Below are 27,593 nucleotides of genomic sequence, written 5' to 3'. Positions count from 1 at the left end.
AGTTCGAAAATGCACTAAAAATGTAGGGAAATACCTGTAGTTTTATTCATCGAAACTCGAAGGGGATTGGCAATATATTATATCTTCAGACATCGATGTTCCGAAGGTAACTTGCCGGGCGATGCTAACGAGAAGAGTATGTCTGTGCTGAACACTTGACTTCTACCTGCTCCTGCGCAGACCACAATAATATTTATAGAAAACTGAATACGAATCGTAGATACACGACTATTTAGGATTATAGAACTGCAGTATTTATACTGTTTTGAAGATCAAACATTCATACCTTTTGTCCAGTCAGATTTGAGTTTGGAACCACTGTGTGACGCCATGATCTAGTAGGCTCTGAGGATGGTGCGTGAAGCACTGAAACAGCTGTAAGCCGGACAAATCTTACATAATTAACACGAGTAAGTCCACTAGTTAATTACTCAATTCTTTGTCATTACAAGAAATGTCGTAATTAGAAGTTTGAATTTCACTTCTGCTTTTAAGTCGGTTTCAGTAATACAAGCCAAATCGATATCATAGTTAGAGCCTTTTTGAATAGAAGTACTTCTAAGGACCATGTTGAGTATTTTGATGTTGAAATAAGTTATTGAAACCATCACATAAAATCAGAATTTTTGAGACTGTGTCATTTGCAGAATTCAGATTGTGAAGAGTACAACTAATGACTTTTTCTACGTATTGAAAGTTAAAATGTTTGAAAACTGAGAAAATATCTTTTATAGAATCACTTAAGGAAACATTACATCATCAGTGTTATGAACGTAGGTAATGTTGGGAAATCCGTGAGGTCCATATGATTGACTTTAACTTCGGATTTATATCTGACTTTCGTAAGTAGTGCAGTTCTTTGTTGTTGCTGAACTGGACACTGGACTATAACTTGTTGTTTGTGTACTTTTGCAGTTAGTATATTTAGGTAAGTGCTCGATATCTTTAATCAGTTTGCGAATATGTGACTTTCTCCACATTTTACACAGCAGGTTGGTAAATGGCATCTTTTAGAAGTGTGGCCAAAATTCTGACATTTGTGACATTGCGTAATGTGAGAGGAAAGTCTAAATGATTCCACGTTGACAATGTTTTTATTTATGTCTTTCAATTGATAGATTAATTTAGTGTGTTCATTGTTGGGAAGCTAAACCACTCACACCCACCCTGAAATAGGTTTCCTGATAGATGTTCCATCTTGCAGTTTTACTGAGACATTTAATTCTCTTATATTTTCAATGATATAAATTCTTTTAGTTGCGAAGACTCGACATTTACTGGGAGGTTTTGAGCGTAACTTGAAAGAGTTTGGTATCTTTGGGCTCATGTGAGTAAAATTGAATTTTGTCATTCGTAAGAATTCTATATACAGGATGGCACATGAAGTATTGGATCATTTGATTTTGTGGCTATACTATTAAAGCAACTTATTTCAAACCCTGCTCGTAAATGCAGTGGTCCCTGGAAAGTCCATTAGAACTCAGCACAGATCAGGGTTCTTGCACAACACCTGGTTCTCTGAAGAGGCATATTTCCATGTGAGTTTGAGGTTTTGGGCTAGAAAACGTCCACGCAACGATCATGAAAGGGACAATTACGGCCAAAAAGTGTGTGTTTGTGCTGCCTTGTCAAGTCACGGTATAACTGGATCTTTCTTCTTCGACCAAACAGTCAATTCGGAATGGAACATAGTCATGTTGCGAAAGCAGTTTCTTCCTGCACTTCATGCCACTCGACATCCAATGCATACGCAGTGGCTTATGCAGGATGGAGCCCGACCACACACAGCCAATGTTGTTCTCGAATTCCTGCATCAAACGTCTGGTGAAAGAGTGTTGTCCCACTGTTTTTCTCAGCATCATCAATGTGGTCAAATTTGGCCACCTCACACCTCCGACATCAATCACTGCGATTATTTTCTTTGAGGATTCTTAAAAGAAACACGTCTTCCATCAGCATTCTCGAGATCTGGTGGAACTCAGAGCCCATGTTGTGGAAGTGTGTCGACGAGTATTGCAGAATATGAACATTTGTCTTGAAGAGCTACTGCGGCAAAATGGTGGCCACATGGAACAAGTACTTCATTAACATCAATTCCCCATGAGTTCGTGATTCTAAGTTTATGTAATTCGTTGTGTTATGTGTCAAATGAATTGAAATATAAATGGTTCATCATTTCATGTGCCACCCTGTAGTTTATGATAGTCAGACCTGGAGCCAATGTGATATTTAATGCTATCACTCGAGTAACTGATTTGCATTGGGTGTTCAAGAAAAGACTGAAGTTTCTTATTTTGTTCGAAAATATTTCCAGCTAGAAGATTTTTAACTGCAATAGGTGGCATTCTACGGAGTGGACAAAATAAAACTGGCCTGCAGAAAATATATATGAAATATATGAATTTATAAGTATAAGACTGACGCGGAAATGACCCTGATCAATGCAGGATACCGTGATTTCGATGCAACAATGGGTTGCTGTCACATGTCCGCACATGCGCATCTCCCGCACGCTCTGTCCCGAGCTTTGCTGTGTCATTAGTTTTGAGTGAGTGAGAGGAGCAGACGTGTTAGTGGCCAGTTGAATGCAACACAAAATGGTGCTCACAATAAAACAACGCGTGTTCATTGTCGAGTGTTATACGAAGCACAATTCATGGAAAAGGTGCGAAACTGTTTGTGCAAGAGTTTCAGACTGGACGTGTTTTGGCAAAACCTTCAGTAAAGGCTGCAATGCAAAATATAGTGGCAAAAGGCATGAAACGGGCTTTGTAGCAAATAAAAACTGTAACCGAAGAGAGTTCGAACATCAGAAAACATTGCTTCAGTGCAGGAAAGCCTGGAACAAAGATTTTCCAGGCCGGTTCTATTTTGCCTATCCTGTAGTATGAAGTCTTAAGGGATACTGTGAAGTAAGATTAGGTCTACTATTTGAAGACGTGGAAACATTTTGATCAGCTAAGTAAGAATCTTGAACCAAATTATTAGTAAGAGGACTATATTTATTCTTCAGTTGAATGTCAGAATGGATATTTAGATTTGAATGTGAAACATCCATTGTGCAGGTGATTGGATTAAGCTTCAAACGTTTATTATTACATTACATTATCTTCTTTATTAGTAATTTTGATTTTCAATTTTTTATGAATGAACACCTTGAAATCTGAATCCTGGGGATCTGCTTCCAAATCATCTTGAATATAGTGAAGATCCTCACACTGGGCGGAAACTGGATTAATAATGAAGCGTCCGTTAAATAATTAATTCATGTAAAAATACAGTGTGTGTGTGTGTGGTGTGTGTGTGCGTGTGCGTGTGTGCGCGCGTGCCGTAAGTAATGTAATTAATTTTAAGGGCTTATTCTTTGAGATATTTCAAACGAAAAAATTCAATGCAAATTTGCTTCTTTGTGCTTCCTTTTCGAGAAAAAAATTATTTTATATTAAACATTTCATAATGTATTTTGGGAAAGCTATTGAATAAATTCCTAAATATGCTCAGTCAATTTAAGAGAGGAGTATATTATGATAATAAATGACTAAAAGAATTTTAGTTGTGTCCTTTAATTATACAGAAATTTGATCCAAACCAGTGTAAGTTTTCATTCTGCAAAGGAATTTTAAAAATCTGGTGCAGTGTGACAACATTGTAAAGTTGCCTGGAAGAGAGATGTAGCTCGCATATGGAAGGAATAAATGGGTGAGACAATGACATATGGAAACGTAACACAATTGCTTTTAATTATGGCTCGGTAAATATGATTTCTTGTATCTAAGTTTACTGATTACTACTGTAAAACCCTCCCTGGTGCCGTACAGTTGATTTGAAAACAAACACCCCCTGCTCCCGCTGCCAAAGGAAGCTACTAATCCATGTGTAATGTGCATTTGATGCCAACTTAAAATGGCCTTTTATATGCCAAGGACTTAAAATGACCTGGAGCATGGCCTTATATACCCCAAGGATAATGGCACACGGCCTTGCCTATACACATTGTTGTGATAGACTGGAATGATAAAATGTCATGCAGCTCACCAGAATCCATGAAGAGATGATAGATCGCTTATATTTGTGCATTCAGCAGAACGGAAGACATTTTGAAAATTGTACACCATAATTTGTCAACAATTGAAACTGTTTTTACATTTATGTATTTTAATAAAGGTTTAAAACACTAGCCATTCTTTCGTTTAATAGCTCTGGTGGCGAAGGGAAGGGGCGTTTATTTCCAAATCGACTGTACAGCACCAGGAATGGTTCTTTTTCGTGAGGATGAACATCATTTCAAAAAATTACCCAAAAGAGTTAATTTTTCGATAGACTCGTTATGGTACTTATGAGAGACCCTGCATAATTGGTTTGTGGATGAATAAGTACTGTTTTACGTAAGTTTGCTTTGAAACCGAGTTAGAAGTGACTTAGATTCAAAAGTAGACAATTTCACTTTAAATATGGCTTCATTTGGTTTCAAAAACAGACAACTCCACTTTAAATATGGCTTCATTTGGTTTCAAAAACAGACAACTCCATGACTTAGTTTCAGAGATGGACAACTCCACTTTTTAAACGTAAATTTCGACCTGAATATTAACTTTAATCACATTTTGAGACTGAAAAAATATTTCTCTGACCCATGAGAATGTTAAATATATATATATATATATATATATATATATAAGGGTGACATTAGTTTACAAGGATCTAGTTTTTCACCTCTCCTGTAAAAAAAAAGCAAAACTGGAGTTGTCCAACTTTGATACCAAGCTCCTTATTTCCTAATCTCTTCACTTTAGTTTGAAATAAGCGTGTCTTATTGTCTGTGTTCTCTGAACATTTAATTAAATTTAGGTTTAGAGTTAATTTTAATTTTTCCTAGATTTTGTATAACGTGAAATGGGCATTGTTCATTCTCTGTTCTCTAACACAGTTGAAACACAAAAATTAAACGTATATCGTCTGTATTTTTCCTTACGAGTTTAAAAACAATGACCTTCAACAAGCCAGGGGGGTTGTTCAGAGCAATACAACTAAATGTGTACACCCAGCTGGTTGTACCTCACAGCATTGCAAGATGTCATAATTCATGTGTTTTAAAATGCACGTTTTTCTGGAAAATTATTCAAAATATAGAAAAATGGTATTTGACTTTTTTGTTGCTCTTTACTCAAGGAATTACTCACCACATTACTTACGGTTCACTCTGTGTGTGTGTGTGTGTGTGTGTGTGTGTGTGTGTGTGTGTGTGTGTGTGTTGTGTGTGTGTGCGTGTGTGTGTGTGTTGTGTGTGCGTGCGTGCGTGCATGTGACACAATAGAGCATGGAACGGCACTAACAAAATTATAACACTGTTTTAACTTAATAACACTATCAATTAAATTAGTTAGAAAGCACTTGAAAACTGTTTGTTTACCGCTATCAACAATAAAGAAATATGTCATACTACTGCGAGATGGTTTGAAAAATTCATGACCTGATACATAGATGGCATTGAAAACATGTCAACATCAGAGTCCGGTTAACATTATTAGTGGCCATTTTACATTAGTTCAAGCACGAAACAATCATAATTTTATGTTGTGTAGTTTAATTTTGAAGTTTGTGTGCCAAACAGATTGGTAAAAATGTAAAATATCGAGCTTCATGCTGTCATTAAATATGTCATAAAAAGGGAATGAGTCCAATAGAAATCAAAGCAGACATTGATGCTACACTGGGAATCAGCGTTTTCAGCTGTGAAAAAATATGGTCGAGAGAGAGTGGAAGATGATCCCTGCGGTGAATGTCAAGTAACAGCAACAAGTGAAGAAATCATAGAAAAAAATCTATGACATGGTGTTCAGTGACCTGACTGTCAACTGAAAGTACAGGAAATTAGCGAGGTTATGCATATCTCAATTGAGCTGTTGCACCACATCTTAGTCAATGGCTTGGGCATTTCAAAGGTATCTGCAAATTGGGTTCCACATTTGTTAACACAGGACGTCAGATGTCAGATTTGGAGGGTTTATCTGACTGGATTTGAGAAAAATACGCCCGATTTTTTAGGCAGTTTTGATCACTAATGAAAAGTGGATCCACTACTACATACCAGGGATGAAAAAACAGTAGTCGAAACAATGGAAGCACAGTGATTCTCCATCTCCAAATAAGGCAGAAGCTGTTCAATCAGCTGGGAAAGTTATGGCTCTCTGTTCTGGAATTCTAAGAAGATAATCATGATCGACTATCTAGAAAAGGGGAGAACAATAACCGGAGAATATTATCTAAATATCCTGCAGCAACTGAAAGGGAAAATTCTCGAGAAGAAGCCGGGTATGGCCAAGAAGATAGTGTTGTTTCATCACGACAATGCACTCGCTCACAGGTCTATAATGGTGGTTGCTAAACTACACGAACTACGGTTCAAATTGTAGCCGCACCCCCCCCCCCCACTCACCAGATCTCGCACCCTCAGATTTCTTTCTTTTCCCAAAGCTCAAACTAACTTGGCTGGGAGAAAATTTTTGTCAAATGAAGAGTTTGTCGCAGCAGGAGAATGATTTTTTTACAGATGTCAAGGAATCTGTGTGCAAGGAGAGTATAGCACCATTGCAGCACCAGTGGACCAAGTGTGTGAATCTCAGGGGGTTATGTTGAGATATAAAGTGTTTTTCAGAATAATCCTAGTTTAATTTCTATGTCAAGCTATTAACTTTTCAAACAGCCCTCGTAGTACAGACACTGAGAAAAGAAATTAATTCCTTATTTTTCTTAAGAAGGCCCTCTCGTGTACTGCAACAGTGCTCTTGAACTGCTGTTAAAGCTTGGTCTTCTAAAATACTATCAAAATGAATTAAGATTGTTCATCGATGTACCAAACAGAAATTTAAAAGTGTCCCTCTTCACAATGGATATGTTTTTGATTCAGTGGTCCTTAAAGAATCGTATGAGGATTTTGCAGAGCTCTTGTTGTGAATCAGATACCATGAGCACAATGGCCAGGTTTGTAGTAATGTCAACATAGTGTCTATAATTTTGGATCAACAGTTTGGTTACATTAAATATCCATGTTTTATATGTAAGTAGGACAGCAAGTCATTCCTTATTTTTCTTAAGAAGGCCCTCTCGTGTACTACAACAGTGCTCTTGAACTGATGTTAAAGCTTGGTCTTCTAAAATACAGTACTATCAAAATGAATTAAGATTGTTCATCGATGTCCCAAACAGAAATTTAAAAGTGTCCCTCTTCACAATGGATATGTTTTTGATTCAATGGTGCTTAAAGAATCGTATGAGGATTTTGCAGAGCTCTTGTTGTGAATCAGATACCATGAGCACAATGGCCAGGTTTGTAGTAATGTCAACATAGTGTCTATAATTTTGGATCAACAGTTTGGTTACATTAAATATCCATGTTTTATATGTAAGTAGGACAGCAAGTCATGAGATTGTAATTAATTTCAGAAGGACTGGTTGCTTCAAGATGACTTAGTCTTTGGTAAGAATGTTATATGACAAAGTCTTGTCTTGCCAAACCTTTGCAAGTGTTTTTACCATTTCTCCATATTAAGCCTGGCTTAATGAAAGAGTTTACCAAGACTTTATCAAAGATGAAGCCTTTTTAGGTACATCTTTGACAAATTTCCACTTTGCTTTGAAGGAAGACATAAAAAATATCTAGTTTGATGGTATGCTTGTGTCTTGAGTGGGCACAAAAGGGAAGACAGAGTGGGAAGCTCTTGTATGTCATGAGAAGTTTTCTTGCCAATAACAAGGCTCCAGATTACAAGAATTATGTGAGCAAATTGCTAGATGCACACAACAACACACAATTCGAGTCTGGAAAAGAAATTAATTTTAGTAAATAACATGGCAAAAGATTCCATCAAAATTTAAATGCAATTTAGAGAAGATATCAAAGACGATGGAACATTAATACACATGGAAGTAAACGAATTTTCACAACAAAAAAGCATCTGTAGTTTATTTACACAAACTTACATGCCCTAGTCAGTTTAGGAAAGTTGCATGACAGTTTAAATTTTTGTTGTTGCAGGCTAATAGATTCAAAACATATTCTAACAGAACAAAAGAGTATCTCAGAGTAATTAAGGCAGGACACGAGACAAGCAAGGTACTTCTGTCATAATTCCATTCAAGCTGAGATTAATGATAACCTTACACCAGTAACCTCACCTGGGAATCACAAATTCTTCTACTTGCGGGTATTTGTAGTTTCTTACTTGTAAAGAACACCTATTTTAGGAGTCTTTTCTCTGTCTTTTGTAAACTTCATTTTCGTGTGAATTTATCATCTATGTCGAACTTTCTTCTTACTGCTTGTTTTCCATTTTCAGATACATAATTTATAACTCGAAGTTTAAATTTGCTATGTAGCTTGCATATTCCCTTTCCATTTTGGTAACTATAATTTTATATTTTAAACATGATAGTGTTAGTTGAACAACATGTAAGAATACTGGTTGTCATTAGTGGCAATGCATTGACATGTAATATACCAGATTTGTAAATTATATAAACAAGAATTATGTGGCCTTTACATCGCTTTTTCTAGTTTATTTAATACGGTTTCGTCATTACTTACATAAACATGTGCATGCTTTGTGTGTATTATGGAATATTATCAGTATCATGGACAACAGTTGAGATCAAAAAAATTTGCCAGCAATGTACAATTGAACGTTTTCTATTGGAGAACAATGTGATTGATGCAGGAGGACTTAAAGGCCTGTGAGCTTCTTTACACTAAACTCAAAGCTTGCCACCTGTTGCCAATGGTAGCGATGTGATAATTTATGTGTGTAATCATAATAATTCATATTATTATTGAATTGAGATTCAAAACTGCTGACTTTATTTGGAGAATGAAAAGCCATATTTCCTATAGTTCTTTTAAGTTTACAATTAGAGTAATTATCTGCTGCATACTGATTGTAATATCTTTCCAACATAAAAATATTCTTATACAACCTTATGCCAAAAAAAAAGGCTAAGTGATTTTAAAGTAACTGAACCTTATACCGGTATGTATTCGCTTCTCTCTCTTCTTCCCTCCTCTGATAAACAGATGCATTCTGTGGATGTATCTGTGCTAGCAGAGAATTGCCCACGTCTTGAAGAACTTGGAGCGAAGCTGGAAGGTGGATGGTATGGAGAAACAGGAGCTATGTTGCCATACCTTGCTGTCTGCAGAATCCGTGTTGGTGGTACAGAGCCTCTGCATACCCTTCTTGTTCATGCCCAATGCTTGGAACATCTTGAGGTCAGGTGTTGTTACCTTAAAACCAGCTTTAAATTCTGCTATATTTTTATTTCATAGAGTTGTTCTTATTTATTTTTTGATTGCCTTATATATATTTGAAAAAAGTGCATTTTCATTCAAATCTTGAAATGGATTTGTTGCACCATTCTAGAACTTTGTCTATATTTGCAGTTTCTTGCACCATTCTAGAACTTTGTCTATATTTGTGGATTTAGGAGCAAAACTGAAATTACAATATTACTAATATGGTGTATATTGTCTTCATAAGTATGACATATTATGGTGTATAATGTCTTCATATATAACTTTCTTTTAATAGGTGGTGTTAGAAGAAGAGTCTTATGGAGAAGGGGTAGAAGTGATAGAAGATACACTCATTTCTCAGAGCTTGGCTGAGAATTCTCGTCTAGAGCATCTCCGTGTATTTCTTTTGCGTAGTGAATGTAATTTATCAGTTCTTTCAGTGCAGTTATTGATCAGTTCTTGCCCATCACTGAGGTTCTTAGGTGATCTACATGCCTGGACAGGTATCTGTGATCGAGATATGGAACAACTGGCACAAGAAATTATAGACAGAAACCTGGATCTCATGCTAAGCTATAGGGGTTCCTTACTACCATATCGCAGAGCACGTTGTCTTATTAACAAAACATAAAATCCTATACAAATACAGATTTAAAAGCTGCTTGGTGAACACTGAATTTCTTGAAGAAATAGTATAATTTTATTATTCGAAAATGTGTATCCAGAAATAATTCTTGGTTTCTTATGCTACGAGAATATGTTGAATACTCAGAAAATACGAATTACTGATTCTAAAGTGAACTGCTTGGATACTAACAAAGGCCTTAGTTTTAGAGATACTATAGCATATCGTTCTGCAGACCTTTAATGTAGAGGTTCATGAATTGAAATCTGGTCAATGGATTCTGTAAGGCAATGAAAATGCTTGAAATGTCTTCCTTTAAAAGTGAAGTAAAGCTAGAAGTTCTATGTCTTAGATTTACTGCTCATTTCTTGACTACTATGTTAGCTTGTCCTGCTCCATAGCATCATGGTATAAAGCATCATGCCTGGAATCACGTTACAGAATGAACGCTGGTTCGAGTCATTATGGGGAAAGAAATTTCAACCAATGTATGGGACCAGTGCCCATCCAGCATCGTGATTAATTCGGGCAGCTACGCTAAATAGCAAAATCCAGTTTCAAAAACGAGCTACAATGGCTGGAGGGATCATCATCTAACCACATACTACTACCAAACTGGTTGGATGATCGTTCACATCTACGGAGGCATGTGGACGTGAGAACAGCAGTTTGCTGGTCGATATTGACCCTTCATGGGCTGTCACGTCACAGATGCATTAATTAATGATTATTACTTTTCAGATTTGTCTGAGAAGTTGAAGCATGCCGTGGATTATGAATTAAAAATTGAGGAAGGTTTAATTAGGAATACCAATCAGAATGGAAACAAGGATAATAAGATAATTCAAAATGTAACGAATATAAAATAAGGATGTACTTTAACAGTAGTCATAAACAGTCACCAAACATTTCACATAATACATCAGGTCATTAGGAAGACTAGACAATAGTCAATATCTGCAAGTTTTCTTCAACAGTAGGTTTACTAACTTAACACAGAATTCAAATTTAAACACATCTGTGACAATATACAGTAAGCTTATATCACTTTGTTATTCATACAAGACTAAATCTATACTAATAATAAATCTGTAGCCGAAATTTTTCTGGCAATTTTCGATTTTCCAAAAATAATTGGTCCTAACATATATAATTAACCACCCTGAAACCGAAAATCGCTTTTTTGAAATTTGTGTTTGTGTGTCTGTCTGTCTATATGTTTGTTACCTTTTCACGCGATAATGGCTGAACGGATTTCGATGAAAATTGTAATATACATTACGTTCGTTGTAACTTAGATTTTAGGCTATATGGCATTCAAAATACGATATTTAAAGGGGGGGTTATAAGGGGGCCTGAATTAAATAAATCGAAATATCTCGCTTATTATTGATTTTTGTGAAAAATGTTACATAACAAAAGTTTCTTTAAAAATGATTTCTGATAAGGTTTATTCTTTGAAAAATTTTGATAGGACTGATATTTAATGAGATAAATGAGTTTTAAAATTAAAATAACTGCCATCTAAGGCGGTATATTGAAATAAAAAACAAATGACTTCGTCTATAAGGGGCCTTGGACACAACCATCGAAAGCTATGAAACATAGCCTACAGACAATGTTTCTGTGTTTGCATGAAGTAATATCGGAAGCTAAATTAACCGATTTGTATAATTAATTATTATTTCATCATTGGAAAGTGTAGTTTCTCTGGATGGACATAATTCTATAATATTATTACAGTAACTTGTGAGTGAATTGAGGACAGGTAAGATTAAAATAGCTTCTTATGCACAGAAAACTTGATAGGTTATTCTGTATATTCATTTCTTGTATTTCTTAAAATAATGTTTATGAACATATTCATTTTTATCTCAGAGAATTAACGAACAACGAGAGTGTATTGATTTAGTATGCAGTAATAGTACGTTAGCTTAGCAATCCATTATTTTATAATTAAAATTTTAACTATGCACAATTGAATCGTGTTAAAATACATAAAATATATATGCAATTAATGCAATGCAAAAAAATTGGGTAATGAGCCAAGCAGATTATGTTGTGCTGTTGTAAAAGTTGTTCCTCCTGAGATTCAAGAGCTCCCAGAACAAATTAAAAACTTTCTAATTCGAGTACATCCGTTATCAACACACTTTTTACATAATATAATATAATATAATATAAACATAATAATAAATCTGTAGCCAAAATTTTTTTGTTAATTTTTGCTTTTCCAAAAATAATTGGTAATGACAATTAAGAAACATGGTAAAGGAATTGTCATTGCACCAAATGAGTGGTCTCTGGATCAAAATGATCGCATTTTAATATTTTAAATACAATTTAAATTAAGTAACATATTAAATGATTTATCCTTCTATCAAACACGAATGTTCCCTGGATCAAATGTCCTATTTTAATTATGTAATTACTTTATATTTATTCCGAACGGGTGCAGCGGAGCGCATGGGTACGGCTAGTCTATTATAAAAACAGAATCTTTGAATAAGTTATTGAAAATATTAAATTGTATTTTTGTAGTTTAAATAGAGAGACATAACATGTGTAAATATCCAAAGCAAAAAGCACTTCAAAACTAAAATACGGTATTTTATTTATAACAAAATAAGTATTTTTAACCCAAAATACAAGCCACTTTCTTATTCATACACTGGAATACATTGTAGGCATGTTTGCATTTCTTACATGGCACAAACTGTCATGGGTCATGACAAGGCACAGTTTGCTTCGTTTGTTTACCCCATCAGGTGTGCTCTTCAAGATGAGTAAATATAAAGAGCTCATTCCCACTTCAAGACGACAATTGTCAATCTTGTCCTAAAGGGATATTCTCTAAATAAAATAGGGCAACTTGTAAACAAAGTCACCCAATGATGCAGTTTATTGTTAATAAATTTAAATATAAAGGTTCGGTGGAGAATATACCAAGAAAACCAAAACGAATGAAGTTAAGTGAAACAGAGGAAAGGCCATTGTGAGACAAGTAAAACCGAATCCTAGGGTTAGTGCTCAAATAAAATACCATTTCGGATTCCGTAATAAATTACGAACATCACTTATTACTTACTACTTACTTACTGGCTTTTAAGGAACCCGGAGGTTCATTGCCACCCTCACATAAGCCCGCCATTGCTCCCTATCCTGAGCAAGATTAATCCAGTCTCTACCATCATATTCCACCTCCATCAAACCCATTTTAATATTATCTTCCCATATACGTTTCAGCCTCCCCAAAGGTCTTTTCCCCTCTGGCCTCCCAACTAACACTCTGTATGCATTTCTGGATTCGCCCATACGTGCTACATGCCCTGCCCATCTCAAACGTCTGGATTTAATGTTCCTAATTATGTCATGTGAAGGATGCAATGCGTGCAGCTCTGCATTGTGTAGCTTTCTCCATTCTCCTGTAACTTCATCCCTCTTAGCCCCAAATATTTTCCTAAGAACCATATTCTCAAAAACCCTCATTCTCTGTTCCTCTCATCACTACACTAAATTTTGATCATGTGCACTTACTTAAATGAATGTCGAAAATGTACATGTGACAACGAAATCAAAGCTCTAAAACGTCAAACATCATGCTTATTTTGCCTTCGCCCGCCTCCACTCAGTGTTGCCAAACCTATCTATGCTCCGGCTTGTAACAAGATGGCTCTGCATCTTTTATTACAAAAAAATATTAATAAACAAACCTTGAAAATCAACAAAGCGAGTGTATGCATCTACAAATTATAGGTAGTTCTGACGTATAGCAGGCATTCCGAATCTTCAACAAAACTGCAACATTTATGGGATCACAAAACTGCTGTTTACAATGAACTTGAAAATCAACGGCGTAACTTTATTGATATATGAAGCAGTAGGGTTCCCATTCGTCCCGCTTTTCCCGGGACTTGAAATCCCGCTTTTGAATAGCCTTCCTAAAAATGGATTACGAAAGTTGTTCTCTTTTCAATAAGTAGCGCTCCTGGAGACTAATTCATAGAACATTATTTCTATTGCAATGTTGGTGATATTTAGAGTGATGCTCTTTTCTTCTCTCTCCATCGATTACATTCAGTAATCAGTATCATAGCCGAAAGTTGAGTTGTACAGTGCATTATAATTTTGTGCCGTTTTTCATCATGAAACGTAAGTGCAGTATAAACGATAGTATCAGAAGAGATATTCCATTCAACAAAGGTGCGGATGAAAATGTGGAATGTACATTGTGCAATGCTAGATTTTGCATTTCACATGGTGGTCGGTCAGAATAGTCAACCATGTCCATAAATGTGAGAAATACTTGACTGTATCTTAAAATATTAACTTCACTCTTGTTTACAGTAGGGTCATTCCATGCAAAATTTTAAAATTTGTAATGTCAAATTCTGGATTTTTTTCAATACTCTAGTAAATGAATGTCATAATAATAAATAGTTATATGAACTTCATATCACCAATGGTTGAAAGGTAATGAAGGGTAAAACATTCGGGGAGTTGATATGTAGACTATTGTGAAAAATATTATTAAAATGACATGCTTCATTGTATCAACATAAAAATTGTGCCAATACAATGCCAATAAACTTACTTCTGAGTTATTATGGATTTTTACTTCGAGCATGTATTAAAACTTAAAGTAAAATAAAGAAATGTTGATATTTTCAAATCGAATATTTTTTTTACCATGCTTTATTTTTTATGGTGAGATACACAATTTCTTAATCTATTACAAAAATTTTATGATGGGATCTCTAATACTTTGGGAAATATTAAATAAACCAGAATTGCAAATGTTGCCATTAAGGATCAAAGTTGCGTGCAGTGTATACGTCACGCACTCATACCAGACACCCACACGTGTGCTTAGCGATCGATATGACAAATGCCAGATGTTGCAACATCCGCTCAATGGTACGCTAATAGATTTCACGTGAGAGTTTGTTTTTTTCCTATTATAATCTCAGCGCAACTTTTTCCCTTCAGTTTAGAGGGTGATTTTGTTCTGTTCTGTCATTGTAACATTTTCCCTTCAGTTTAGACAGCGATTTTGATTTGTTCTGTCATTGAAAGTTGTAAGTGTTCAATATGCCTAAATTAAAGACGAAAAGTTGGAGTCATCTGTGGTGTTGCAACACTTTCGGACTTTAAAAACATTCGTCACAAGTCTATAAAAGAAAAGTGACAAGTAGCATGTGTAAAAAGGTCCCGCATTTAGTGGTAGGTGATGCTATTTGAGAACGCTTTTGCCATAAGGTTTCACAAATTGAAATACGAGGCGCATCCAGAAAGTAAGCTTCCCGATTTTTTCCCCTTGAAAGTAAACGTAATTAGCCGTGTCAATTGCGCATGTGTAACAGATCTATGACGTATCAATCATATGCCAGCCGGACAGGTCCCGCCTAGTGCCAGTAGCGTGGCAGCAGTGGTCCGAAATGGAAGCTCTTATTCCTTCTCCTGCCACCTGCGAGGTTCGGTCGGTGATAAAGGTTTTAATGCACAAAGCATTGTGCCAATTGAAATTCATCGGCAGCTCTATCAGGTCTATGGGCCGAACATCATGAGTAAGCAGATGGTGCGACGCTGGTGTAGGCAGTTTTCCGAAGGTCGTCAAAGTGTCCATAATGAAAAGCGCAGTGGGCGACCGTCCCTCATCAATGATGATCGTGTTGAGCTGGTGCGGTAGTGCATCACGGAGAACCGTCGCTTCACGATTACGGAGCTGAGCAGCCATTTTCCGCAGATATCGCGATCCTTGTTGCATGAGATTGTCACTAAGCACCTGCTGTTCAAAAAAGTGTGTGCCAAGTGGGTGCCGAAAAACCTGACACCCGAACACAAAATGCAATGTTTAGGAGCAGCACTGATATTTCTGCAACGGTATCACGATGATGGCGACGAGTTCCTCGACAGGATCGTCACGGGCGATTAGACTTGGATTTCGCACTTCACCCCGGAAACCAAGGAGCAGTCAATGCATTGGCGGCATAGTGGATCTCCGGTCAGGACGAAATTCAAACAGACGCTGTTGGTACGGATAGTGATGTGCACGGTGTTCTGGGACAGGAAGGGCATTCTGCTCATTGACTTCCTTCCAAGAGGTGAAACAGTGAACGCTGACCATTACTGTGAAACGCTGCGAAAATTGCGACGTGCCATTCAAAACAAGAGGCGTGGAATGCTTACTGCAGGTGTTGTGCTCCTCCATGACAATGCTCGTCCACATACAGCTCGGCGCACAGCAGCTGTTTTGACGGAATTTGACTGGGAGTTGTTTCATCATCCACCCTGCAGTCCTGATCTTGCTCCCAGCAATTTTCACGTTTTCTTGCACCTCAAGAAATTCCTGTCCTCCGGTGAGCGTTTTGGCAATGACGAAGAGCTGAAGATATCTGTCACACGCTGGTTCCATTCACAGGCGGCAGAGTTCTACGACAGAGGGATACAAAAGTTGATCCCACGATACGACAAGTGTCTCAATTCTGATGGTGGCTATGTTGAAAAATAGCTGAAACATTGCTGTACCTGTTGCCAATAAATGTTTTCCTGGAAGTGTGTGTTCTTTTTTTTTTTAAATAGGAAAACCTACTTTCTGGATGCGCCTTGTAATTAGTGAATTTGCTAGGACTGAAAGTAAGGTCGACAAATCAACAAGCAAAGAAAAATGTTTACAAACAGAGGTGGGAAATTCAACAAGTGAAGAAGCATATGCTCCTGAACGTAAGGAACTATAAATGTATCTGTCAGAAATCTATCAGAAATATTGACGTCATTGTTACAGAGAAATTTAGTAGACATTTAGTACAAGGAATGGACGACAACTTACAGGACCAATATGATTTTAGTGAAATGTGACTGTGTAAATTTCATTAATAACTTCATTGGTTGGCTTTAAAAATTCAAGATACTGTACACAAATTCATTGCAAAGCCCCAAGCAAATTATTTAAAGTAGCTGAAAAATGAAATCAAGCCCGGTGAGTTCATTATCATTGGTGATTTTTCAGAGAATTACAGTTTCATTATTCAGGATGCTACACAAGGTCATCACAGTAGTACTTCTCAAGCAACAATACACCAATTCACAGTATATTACAGAAACTCAGTTGGTGGTAATTTAGAGAACCTCTGTTTTTCAGTAATTTCGGAATGCTTAGTTACGACAGTGCAACAGTTCATGTTTTTTTAAAGGAAAATGATAGAACATCTGAAACAAACACATACCGAAATATGTAAAATATATTATTTCAGTGATGGAGGAGCTAGCAAATACAAGAACGAAAAAAACTCGGTTAATCTACTCAATCATGAACATGATTTTCAAATACCTGCGGAGTGGCATTTCTTTGGAACTAGTCACGGTAAAGGGCCCAGTGACAGTGTAAGCGACTCGCTGCAAAATCCAGAAACTCTAATTTCAATTCCTAAAGGACTGTATGATTGGTCAAAATGCAATATATAGCGAATTATTGTGTCATTGACATCCATTGAAAAACATGAAGAAGTAGTTACAAAATCTAAATCCTCAAAGATTTTCCGGCCTCAAGACTGTTCCCAGAACAAGAAGTGTTTACTGTGTGGTTCCAGTTAATGGACAGTTAGCAATAAAACCCTATTCTGCTTCATCAGAAGCAGGGGCGGCTCGTCCATAAGAGCTGCGGAGCTGCAGCACTCCCTGTTTTGACAGGAAAATAAAAATAATATTTATTTTAATTTGTAGAAGAATTGTTACAGCTTTTATTGGTAAATTGCTTTATATTTCATCTGGCCGGGAATATGTACTATTATCTTATGCATAATCTTTTTGCGCGTTGACTGTATTGGAATTGACACTGCATTCAAAGTCGTCCTGGGATCTGCAAGGTGGGTCATCTCGTAAGAGAGTGTGTCTTGAGGGTCAGGGGGTAGAGAGTTGAAGGGAAGCAGAAGGAAACTGCCACTGTTTAAAACCCATATTTCGCTGCAGTGGCTTGCAGAGCCAGGCCACAAGGGAAGACCTTTCCGCCCCTCCCACACCGCTATCATAATGCTGCGTCAAATGGATTCTCTATTCTCTTGAAACTTAATGACAAAATTTTTATTTTCTTTTCACATACTTATTGTTGTAGAATCTTATCGAGATAATATAACGAAATTAATATTCTCTTTTGCCTTATTATTACGTATATAACCAGCCTCCAGCAGAATCTAATATTTGCCTTAACTCAAAATGATTGCATGAGTAGAATCCTTTTGATATAGAACGTAAAATACGAAAGAGACTTCTTTTCCAGTTTTAGAAAATTGTTGACCATCAGTATATCTGAGTGTTGCTTTGGTGTGACGTCTTAGTACCGTAACTTAGCCAGTGCAATAATTTTGCAAGCATAAGTGTGTGTGAATTACAGAATATTAATTTTATTTTTCTCAACTTTCCCTTGTGGAGAAGATTGATGTAATGAAGTGAAATTAAAGGGTCGTGCGTTACCCGACTTAAATCTTACTAAAGCTTCATCCAGCCGAAATAGTGCATATATGTAAGGAAGTATAACAATGAAATTTACCCTAAGCATTTGTGGTTACGTGGATGTGAACAAAAAAAAAAAAAAATCTGTATTTTGTTTTCCTTGCCTCCTCTTCGGTGGTGATGCTGCATGGACTATAGGAATGGTGTGACACATTTAGGACATTTGCCCCTAAAAAACAAAATGCACGAATCTTCACAGTCTCACCTGAAAAATGTTGTTTCATTGGCTATGTTAGGCAAAACTAATATTACTGTGCAATTAAGTGAAACGAACAGAACAAACATTCTCAAACATAATCAAGAAGTGAGAAAAAATCGTGAAATTATTTTAAAAAAATATTGATTGTATCAAATTTTGTGGCCAATATGAATTTCCTCTTAGGGGACATGATGAAAAAACGATTCAAAGAACCCTGGTGTATTTTGTGGGTTGCTACAGTTCGCGAGTAATCTAAATGAGCCTCTCAAAAATCATTTGGAACATGCCACTGTTTAAAGGTAATTCTAAGACAATTCAGAATGCACTGGTAGATTGCAAGTTGAGTGTCTGCCGATCTGAAATTCAGACTGAAATCGATTAGTTTTTTTTAGCGATTAGCAAATGATGCCACAGATATCTCCCACTAAGTCAGGAAGTTTTGGTTTTCGATATATAGTGCATTTATTTTTGTCCTATACTTATTAGTAATGGTATCAAGAAGTGAAATTTGTATGTACCAAAGTCTAATGCAGCTCTCCCAATCCACAAGTTCACGAGCTGCCACTGAACAGAAGTACCGAAACTAGCTGAAATCAGACGTGTGATGCGCACCGGTCGTCAACGCGGAAACGGTTCTCGCAGTGACCAGCAGCAGTGATGGCACATGGCGCAGCGGCATAATCACTCTTTACACGGCAAGTTGTTTTAATTTATAACGTCCTTATTTTTGAAGATCCCATTATGAAAATTTGACAGCCTAATGAAAATGCTAGTAAATTATCATTTATTTTTTTATGTGAATTGAAGTATTCGATTTTATGCAATGGCGTTTTTATAAATATATTTTTGAATTTCTTTAAACACAATTTTCAGAGCTGTACTGAATTATAGTATCTTAATAACCTAATTTGTAAGCTATCTAACTATATCTGTAAAAAGAATTTGTAATTATTCTTATGGGCAGAAAACAAATTTAAAATAGAGCTATGTGCTCAAATAAAAAATTTTAACTGCCCATTACATTTAAACGGTAGCTGTCGCAAACATAATTTTGTACGTGATTAATATATACAACATAAAGAGTTGATTGTACAATTTTTAACAAATTTGGAGATTGAATGTTTTTCGTCATACTGTTTTGCATGGAATTACCCAGAACCTATCATCAAGTTGTATTTTAATAGTAATAATAATAATAATAATAATATGCCGAATGGAAATTAGAATGCATTTTTATAATTTGATTAAAATGTGATTGTGACATATGTGATGGATTTATTTAAAAATTTGCAGTTTTTCTTGTGTCCCGATTTTTTACAAAATGTCCCAGGTTTTTAAGTAAGAAAATTATAAATGTCCCAGTTCTTTTAAATTACATTATGGGAACCATAATGTAGTAGACGAAACCCAACAATTTGGCTAAAATTCTGATATACCACAAACCACAGTAAGAGTATAAAAATATAATATATACAATATTTAATATTTAGAATGTAAATTATGAAAATAAAAGACTGTGTCATTATTAACCGTAAAAATTGTCAGAGACTGCAACCATTTTATTTTCATTTGTTGTCTTCCTTTTATCGCCAATACGCACTTAGTTTATAGCACATAAACAATAAACGTTTGGTATGAGGGGAACATAATTTCATCAACACACACTTGTTATAACATTAATTTACATTGAAAATCGACATTAATGTGCTTTTGTACCTTAGGACTCCGCTTAACAATTACAGTGTTGCTGACTCAATGCTCCGGCTTTGTATATAGATGGCTCTGACAATACTGATGTATGTGTAGTATGTGGACTGTTGAAGCTGAGAAGTATTGTTATAGTCCCGTCGCTCTAATTTCCAGCAGCCAATCGCGTAGCAGGTCGGCTACATTTAAACGTGTGCGTCTTGTGATTCAGTGATTAATTTCTTAAGCCTCGATAAATACTTAATATAATCGCCCGCCATTTTAGCTCTTTCGTTGGCGTTCGCAGAAAGCACACAAAGACGTTATTTGCCGCTCAATTATTTGCTGAATTACAGTGTGTTTCACTTATTATCATAGGAGCTACGACATGATAATGTTTAACGGTGTGGTAAATGATTCCTCGTATGGTAGCTCTGCAACGTAAGAACAAAAATGGCGAACGATACTACCTACCTAGAATTTATAGAGCCTTCACTTTCTAAGACGTAAGCAAAAAGGCGGAGTCACGCCGGAAATAACAGCCTCGGGACTATAGTAGTAATTTTCTTAACCTTAAATAATAATAATAATAATAATAATAATAATAATAATAATAATAATAACAATACAAACAAGTGAATTGGTTATAATTTAATCTTTATAACCATAAGTCTAATTATAAATCACAAGAACAATAAAAATAAGGGTAAATTTAAAGACACGATGGAAAGGTATGACGTCATTTACCAAAATATAAGTACCTATACTGTTTTCGCTATAAGAAAAATCCTAATGTAAACATAAGCACGTTGCTGTCATACCCGTGATTGGCTCCCAGTCGAAACACTCACATGACGCAGGAAAATATAGTTCGTATGTGGAAACCATAATCTTGTATTATTTGAAAATAAAAAATTGAATTCTAGTTATCAAATACAATTAAACATTTAACTTCACTCATGTGTAAAAAGCTATGTAAAAGAAAAGCTATTTTTATATTTTGTTATGTACTATGAACGCGGATGAATACCAACAGATGAATACCGAGGTAGTCTGTTCTTGTAACAAGTTTGCAGTTGTCCGCGTAAGCACGTGGTACTGAAGTATGGCTTCTGTATCCTCAATTGTCCATTGTGAAGACATAAGACTTAAAAATAATTTAATTGTAGTAATTATAAAGTAAATGTTTCCGAAGCAAACAAATGCATAGTAGTGAGGTTAGGCTTACTTGACGAGTAACGGGAAATGTTTAACATGAAACAATGTACAACAGTAGGCGGGGCGCCAAACAGTGACCAATTAAGCCTCACTTCAGTCACGTGCTATTGTTTACATTAGGATTTTTCTTACAGCGAAAAGATTATAATTAAATTGTGGCTCAACTGCAGTATTTGTCCCGCTATGCTGTAGCAACTGAAGGAGTGCCAACATATTTCTAGCGCTTCTTCTAGCTCGTTGTGTTTCCCTGCTCATAACGCTTCGCAACAATGATGTTTAAAAGAGCAAGAACATGTGAAACAGTGAGAGAGTAAAGTGTAGGTAATGGTATTTTTGTGTTGCATATCGTGCACAGTGATCTTTTAAAATGAGTGAAAGCGTCCCAGCAAGAAAGAAAAGTAAATACTCCTTCCCAAAATTATAAATCAGAGTGGGAAAATTATGAACAGTTTAAAGGGTAGTTATGCAAAAACAGGAAAAGGGACAATTGTTCGACTGTTACAATCGCAGCTAATGCAGTACTGTCTTTAATATCATCTTTAAAATAAATCTCGTTCTGTCGAAAATCGTTTGTCAATATACGAAAAACTCCTGATTAATACATTTTGATGCGAAACGTTGTCAACGAGACATTACTATGTAAAAACAAAATTGCATGACTTATTTACTTACGCTGAGTAAAGATGACAGTAATATTTAGCAAAATTGTTCCATTTCATTGGTTAGGGATGTGCTATACTAAAAGCCAGGTTATGAACCGACTAAACCGGAAGCAACGTTCTGTTGGTCTCTTTCTGAGCTCTGTTGCCACGTGTTCAGCGTTTGTCACCGATATGTTTAAAATAACTACTGTATATAGTTCTCGATAACACTATCCACAATATTGGTAATTAAAATTACTGTTTTTAAGAAAGCACGAGCTAATGACGCTGGTACGAAATACGACTCCTAATGCACGTGGTACTGCAAATGAACTGGCTACACTGTCTCCGTGATTCCGTTGCCAGATTTTCGTTAGCAGACGACATTTTCACACGAGGTCCAATGAAAAGCTCCGTTCTCGTTCTCCCCTCCATCCCCCACACTCAACGTGTCATCACTGCACATGCTACCTCTCTAACCCGCACTTTCCTCTCGCCAATCCAACTACTTCCTGTTTCGTCGGTTCATAACCTGGCTTTTAGTATAGATACGTAATACAACAGTATCATCTTTCTTACAGTATACACTGTTTTGTAATTAATATTATAATACGAAGAGAAAATTCATGTTTAATTAATCTACTGTAATCTCCTGTTTTTTTTTTCGATGGTTTTCTCCTAATTTTCGTGAGTAGGCCGTGGCAACACTGGCTAGAGCTAATGTAATCTTGGTTCTTCCCCGTAGGGCGGAGATTCTCCACTCCGAACCGACCCGAGGCAATTGAGTTTTGAGATGAAACCGTTAGGCCCGGTTGCAGAAACACAAATCAAATCAGTCCCTGATCGCCAATTAGTTGATGTCTGATTTATTTGATTGTTCATTACGTTGCACAAACGTGAATCTCCAATCAACTTGTCTCAATTTACTAATTGCTGATTTGAGAAAGAAATCCATTTGACAACAGCGCTATTTAGCAATTATAGCCAATTTGATGCTCTTCAACGAGTTAGATACTATAGAGGGGCTGAAGACTTCTGATAAGCGCTCCCTGCGGAGGCCAACAGTACTATGCGTCGTTCCCTAAAAACCATGGCGGTCTATAGTACCGCCAGCCTCCACAAGGAGTGCTTATCAAAGGTACACTGCAATGAGTTGGTACATGTATTATATTTTTCAAATACATCTATGCCCACGTGCATCAACGTCGGTTAGTGTAACCATCGGTTAAAATTGTGACCTAATCCCCGATTAAGCATTTTTACGGTGGATCGACCTCGGTTACGACTTAAATAGGAAGTTAACCACAGTAATCTCTAACCGGCCAAATATGAGCGGTTAAAGGAGATAACCAGCGATTAGTAGAGCAAGTAAAGCAAAATGGCGGCCATAACCACAGGTGATTATTTCGAAGACGATTATTATTGTGCAGTACTTGAATTACTTGGATAGAGCATGAGCGTGAAGGTTATTTATGGCGAAGTGTATCAACATTGGTTAAAAACGCAGTAATCATACATTACGAAACAACGGTTAAACAGTAACAGTGGTTAAAATGTAATTTCTGTGCACCATTCATAATCACCGATTACTTAAACATGGCTAGCTGGCACCTCATTTAACCAGAGTAAAGTCTGTGATGGTACACTGTTTCTACAAAATGACTAAAGGAAAGCATCCATACCGCTGCAAAGATAATAGTCAACGTCTAAAAACGACTGCGCTCACTCCAATCTACATCGAAATGAACGTGTCCTACATTTTCGCTTTGCATTTGTTTGCCTTTGGGTGCTGTTATATTTGCGAGTTGCATCTCTTTGCTTTTCAGTGCTGTTAGGTTAAAATCGTACAAAATAGAAAACTGAATGCAAAAATGATTATATCCTAATGTGAGGTTGAAGTATCGATAGACTTAATTACTAGATTTAAATATATTATATATAAAAAGATGGAATATCTATAAAGGAAAAGGATGTAGAAGATTAGTAGGAATGTGTATACGATCCAGGACCCCATTTACATGAGGGAACTGCTCATTATCCTGATCCATCCATAACCTGTCTTTGTTCAGCCAGTGACATAGAGAAAGAGATATTCGAGTATTCCCCCTTTTAGTACAGAAAATAACAGTTACATAGAATCGTAATGTAAGCAGCCGATCCATAGGAGAAATATGATTTTTTGTGATATTTCAAGTGATCCAATTGTAGATTTTGATAAACGAAATCCCTCCTGAAATTTTCTGTGATCTAATTCCTCGTAAGAATTCTCTCTTTCCACTAAAGAAACTTCACGCTCACGCTCTATCCCAGTAATTCAAGTACTGTACAATAATAATCGTCTTCGAAATAAACATCTGTGGCTTTGGCCGCCATTTTGCTTTACTTGCTCTACTAATCATTGGTTATCTCCTTTAACTGCTCGAATATGGCTGGTCAGAGATTACTGTGGTTAACCTCCTATTTAAGTCGTAACCGAGGTCGATCCACTGTAAAAGTGCTTAACCAGGGGTTAGGTGACAATTTTAACCGGTGATTACACTAACCGACGTTGATGCACGTGGGCATTAGTGGAAAGAGAGAATTCTTGCGAGCAATTAGGTGACAGAAAATTTCAGGAGGGATTTCGTTTATCAAAATCTACAAATGGATCAATTGAAATAACACAAGAACAATCATATTTCTCCTACGGATCGGCTGCTTATATTACGATTCTATGTAACTATTATTTTCTGTATTTTAAGAGGGAATACTCGAATACCAGTATCTCTTTCTCTATGTCACTGGCTGAACAAAGAGAGGTTATGGATGGATCTTAGGATAATGCACAATTCCCTGGTGTAGTCCAAGATCGTACACACATTCCTACCAATTTTCTGCATCCTTTTCATTTATGGATATTCCATCTTTTTTATATAATAGGCCTACATTTAAATCTAGTAATTAAGTCTATCGATACTTCAACCTAACATTGGGATATAATCATTTTTGGATTCAATTTTCCATTTTGTACGATTTTAACCTAAAAGTACTGAAAAACAAAGAAATGGAACTCACAAATATAACAGCGCCCAAAGGCAAACAAATGCAACGCGAAAATGTAGGATACGTTCATTTCGATGTAGAACATAGTGAGCGCAGTCGTTTTTAGACGTTGACTATTTTCTTTGCAGCGGTATGGATGCTTTCCTTTAGTCATTTTGTAGAAACAATGTACCATCATAGACTTTACTCTGGTTAAATGAGGTGTCAGTTAGCCATGTTTTAGTAATCGGTGATTATGAATGGTGCACATAAATTACATTTTAACCACGGCTACTGTTTAACCATCGTTTCGTAATCTATGATTACTGCGTTTTTAATCAATGTTGATGCACTTCGCCACTATATTTAATTTATGCCCATGTGCATCAACGTCGGTTAGTGTAACCATCGGTTAAAATTGTCACCTAATCCCTGATTAAGCATTTTTACGGTGGATCGACCTCGGTTACGACTTAAATAGGAGGTTAACCACAGTAATCTCTAACCGACCAATGGCGAAGTGCATCAACATTGATTAAAAACGCAGTAATCATAGATTACGAAACGATGGTTAAACAGTAGCCGTGGTTAAAATGTAATTTATGTGCACCATTCATAATCACCGATTACTAAAACATGGCTAGCTGACACTTCATTTAACCAGAGTAAAGTCTATGATGGTACATTGTTTCTACAAAATGACTAAAGGAAAGCATCCATACCGCTGCAAAGATAATAGTCAACGTCTAAAAACGTCTGCGCTCACTATGTTCTACATCGAAATGAACGTATCCTACATTTTCGCGTTGCATTTGTTTGCCTTTGGGCGCTGTTATATTTGTGAGTTCCATTTCTTTGTTTTTCAGTACTTTTAGGTTAAAATCGTACAAAATGGAAAATTGAATCCAAAAATGATTATATCCCAATGTTAGGTTGAAGTATCGATAGACTTAATTACTAGATTTAAATGTAGGCCTATTATATAAAAAAGATGGAATATCCATAAAGGAAAAGGATGCAGAAAATTGGTAGGAATGTGTGTACGGTCTTGGACTACACCAGGGAATTGTGCATTATCCTAAGATCCATCCATAACCTCTCTTTGTTCAGCCAGTGACATAGAGAAAGAGATACTGGTATTCGAGTATTCCCTCTTAAAATACAGAAAATAATAGTTACATAGAATCGTAATATAAGCAGCCGATCCGTAGGAGAAATATGATTGTTCTTGTGTTATTTCAATTGATCCATTTGTAGATTTTGATAAACGAAATCCCTCCTGAAATTTTCTGTCACCTAATTGCTCGCAAGAATTCTCTCTTTCCACTAAATAACCTTCACGCTCATGCTCTATCCAAGTAATTCAAGTACTGCACAATAATAATCGTCTTCGAAATAATCACCTGTGGTTATGGCCGCCATTTTGCTTTACTTGCTCTACTAATCGCTGGTTATCTCCTTTAACCGCTCATATTTGGCCGGTTAGAGATTACTGTGGTTAACTTCCTATTTAAGTCGTAACCGAGGTCGATCCACCGTAAAAATGCTTAATCGGGGATTAGGTCACAATTTTAACCGATGGTTACACTAACAGACGTTGATGCACGTGGGCACAAATATGAGCGGTTAAAGGAGATAACCAGCGATTAGCAGAGCAAGTAAAGCAAAATGGCGGCCAGAACCACAGGTGATTATTTCGAAGACGATTATTATTGTGCAGTATTTGAATTACTTGGATAGAGCGTGAGCGTGAAGGTTCTTTAGTGGAAAGAGAGAATTCTTACGAGGAATTAGGTGACAGAAAATTTCAGGAGGGGTTTCGTTTATCAAAATCTACAAATGGATTACTTGAAATAACACAAGAACAATCACATTTCTCCTACGGATCGGCTGCTTATATTACGATTCTATGTAACTGTTATTTTCTGTATTTTAAGAGGGAATACTCGAATACCGGTATCTCTTTCTCTATGTCACTGGCTGAACAAAGAGAGGTTATGGATGGATCTTAGGATAATGCACAATTCCCTGGTGTAAATGGGGTCCAACATCGTACACACATTCCTACCAATCTTCTGCATCCTTTTCCTTTATGGATATTCCAGCTTTTTTATATAATACATTTAAATCTAGTAATTAAGTCTATCGGTACTTCAACCTAACATTGGGATATAATCATTTTTGGATTCAATTTTCCATTTTGTACGATTTTAACCTAACAGTACTGAAAACCAAAGAAATGGAACTCACAAATATAACAGCGCCCAAAGGCAAACAAATGCAACGCGAAAATGTAGGATGCGTTCATTTCGATGTAGAACAAAGTGAACGCAGTCGTTTTTAGACGTTGACAATTATCTTTGCAGCGGTATGGATGCTTTCCTTTAGTCATTTTGTAGAAACAATGTA

The 27,593-nt window shown here is 36.3% G+C and overlaps 1 protein-coding gene across 4 annotated transcripts in view; it reads left to right on the top strand.

Moving 5' to 3' along the window:
• Positions 1-10,264, top strand: part of LOC138713546 (uncharacterized) — a 226,985-nt gene extending 216,721 nt beyond the window's left edge. For all 4 annotated transcript variants that reach the window (XM_069845713.1, XM_069845709.1, XM_069845711.1 and 1 more), the window contains 2 exons: positions 9,068-9,262; positions 9,582-10,264. In XM_069845713.1, the coding sequence (XP_069701814.1) occupies positions 9,068-9,262; positions 9,582-9,917 (531 nt within the window). In that variant the 3' untranslated portion in view covers positions 9,918-10,264. The remainder of the gene's footprint in view (positions 1-9,067; positions 9,263-9,581) is intronic.
• The last annotated feature ends 17,329 nt before the right edge of the window (positions 10,265-27,593 follow it).

Source organism: Periplaneta americana, chromosome 14 (assembly GCF_040183065.1).
Source record: "Periplaneta americana isolate PAMFEO1 chromosome 14, P.americana_PAMFEO1_priV1, whole genome shotgun sequence".
NCBI classification, from domain to species: domain Eukaryota; kingdom Metazoa; phylum Arthropoda; class Insecta; order Blattodea; family Blattidae; genus Periplaneta; species Periplaneta americana.
Note: the sequence above shows the minus strand (reverse complement) of the source record. Positions and strands in the feature narration are given on the sequence as shown.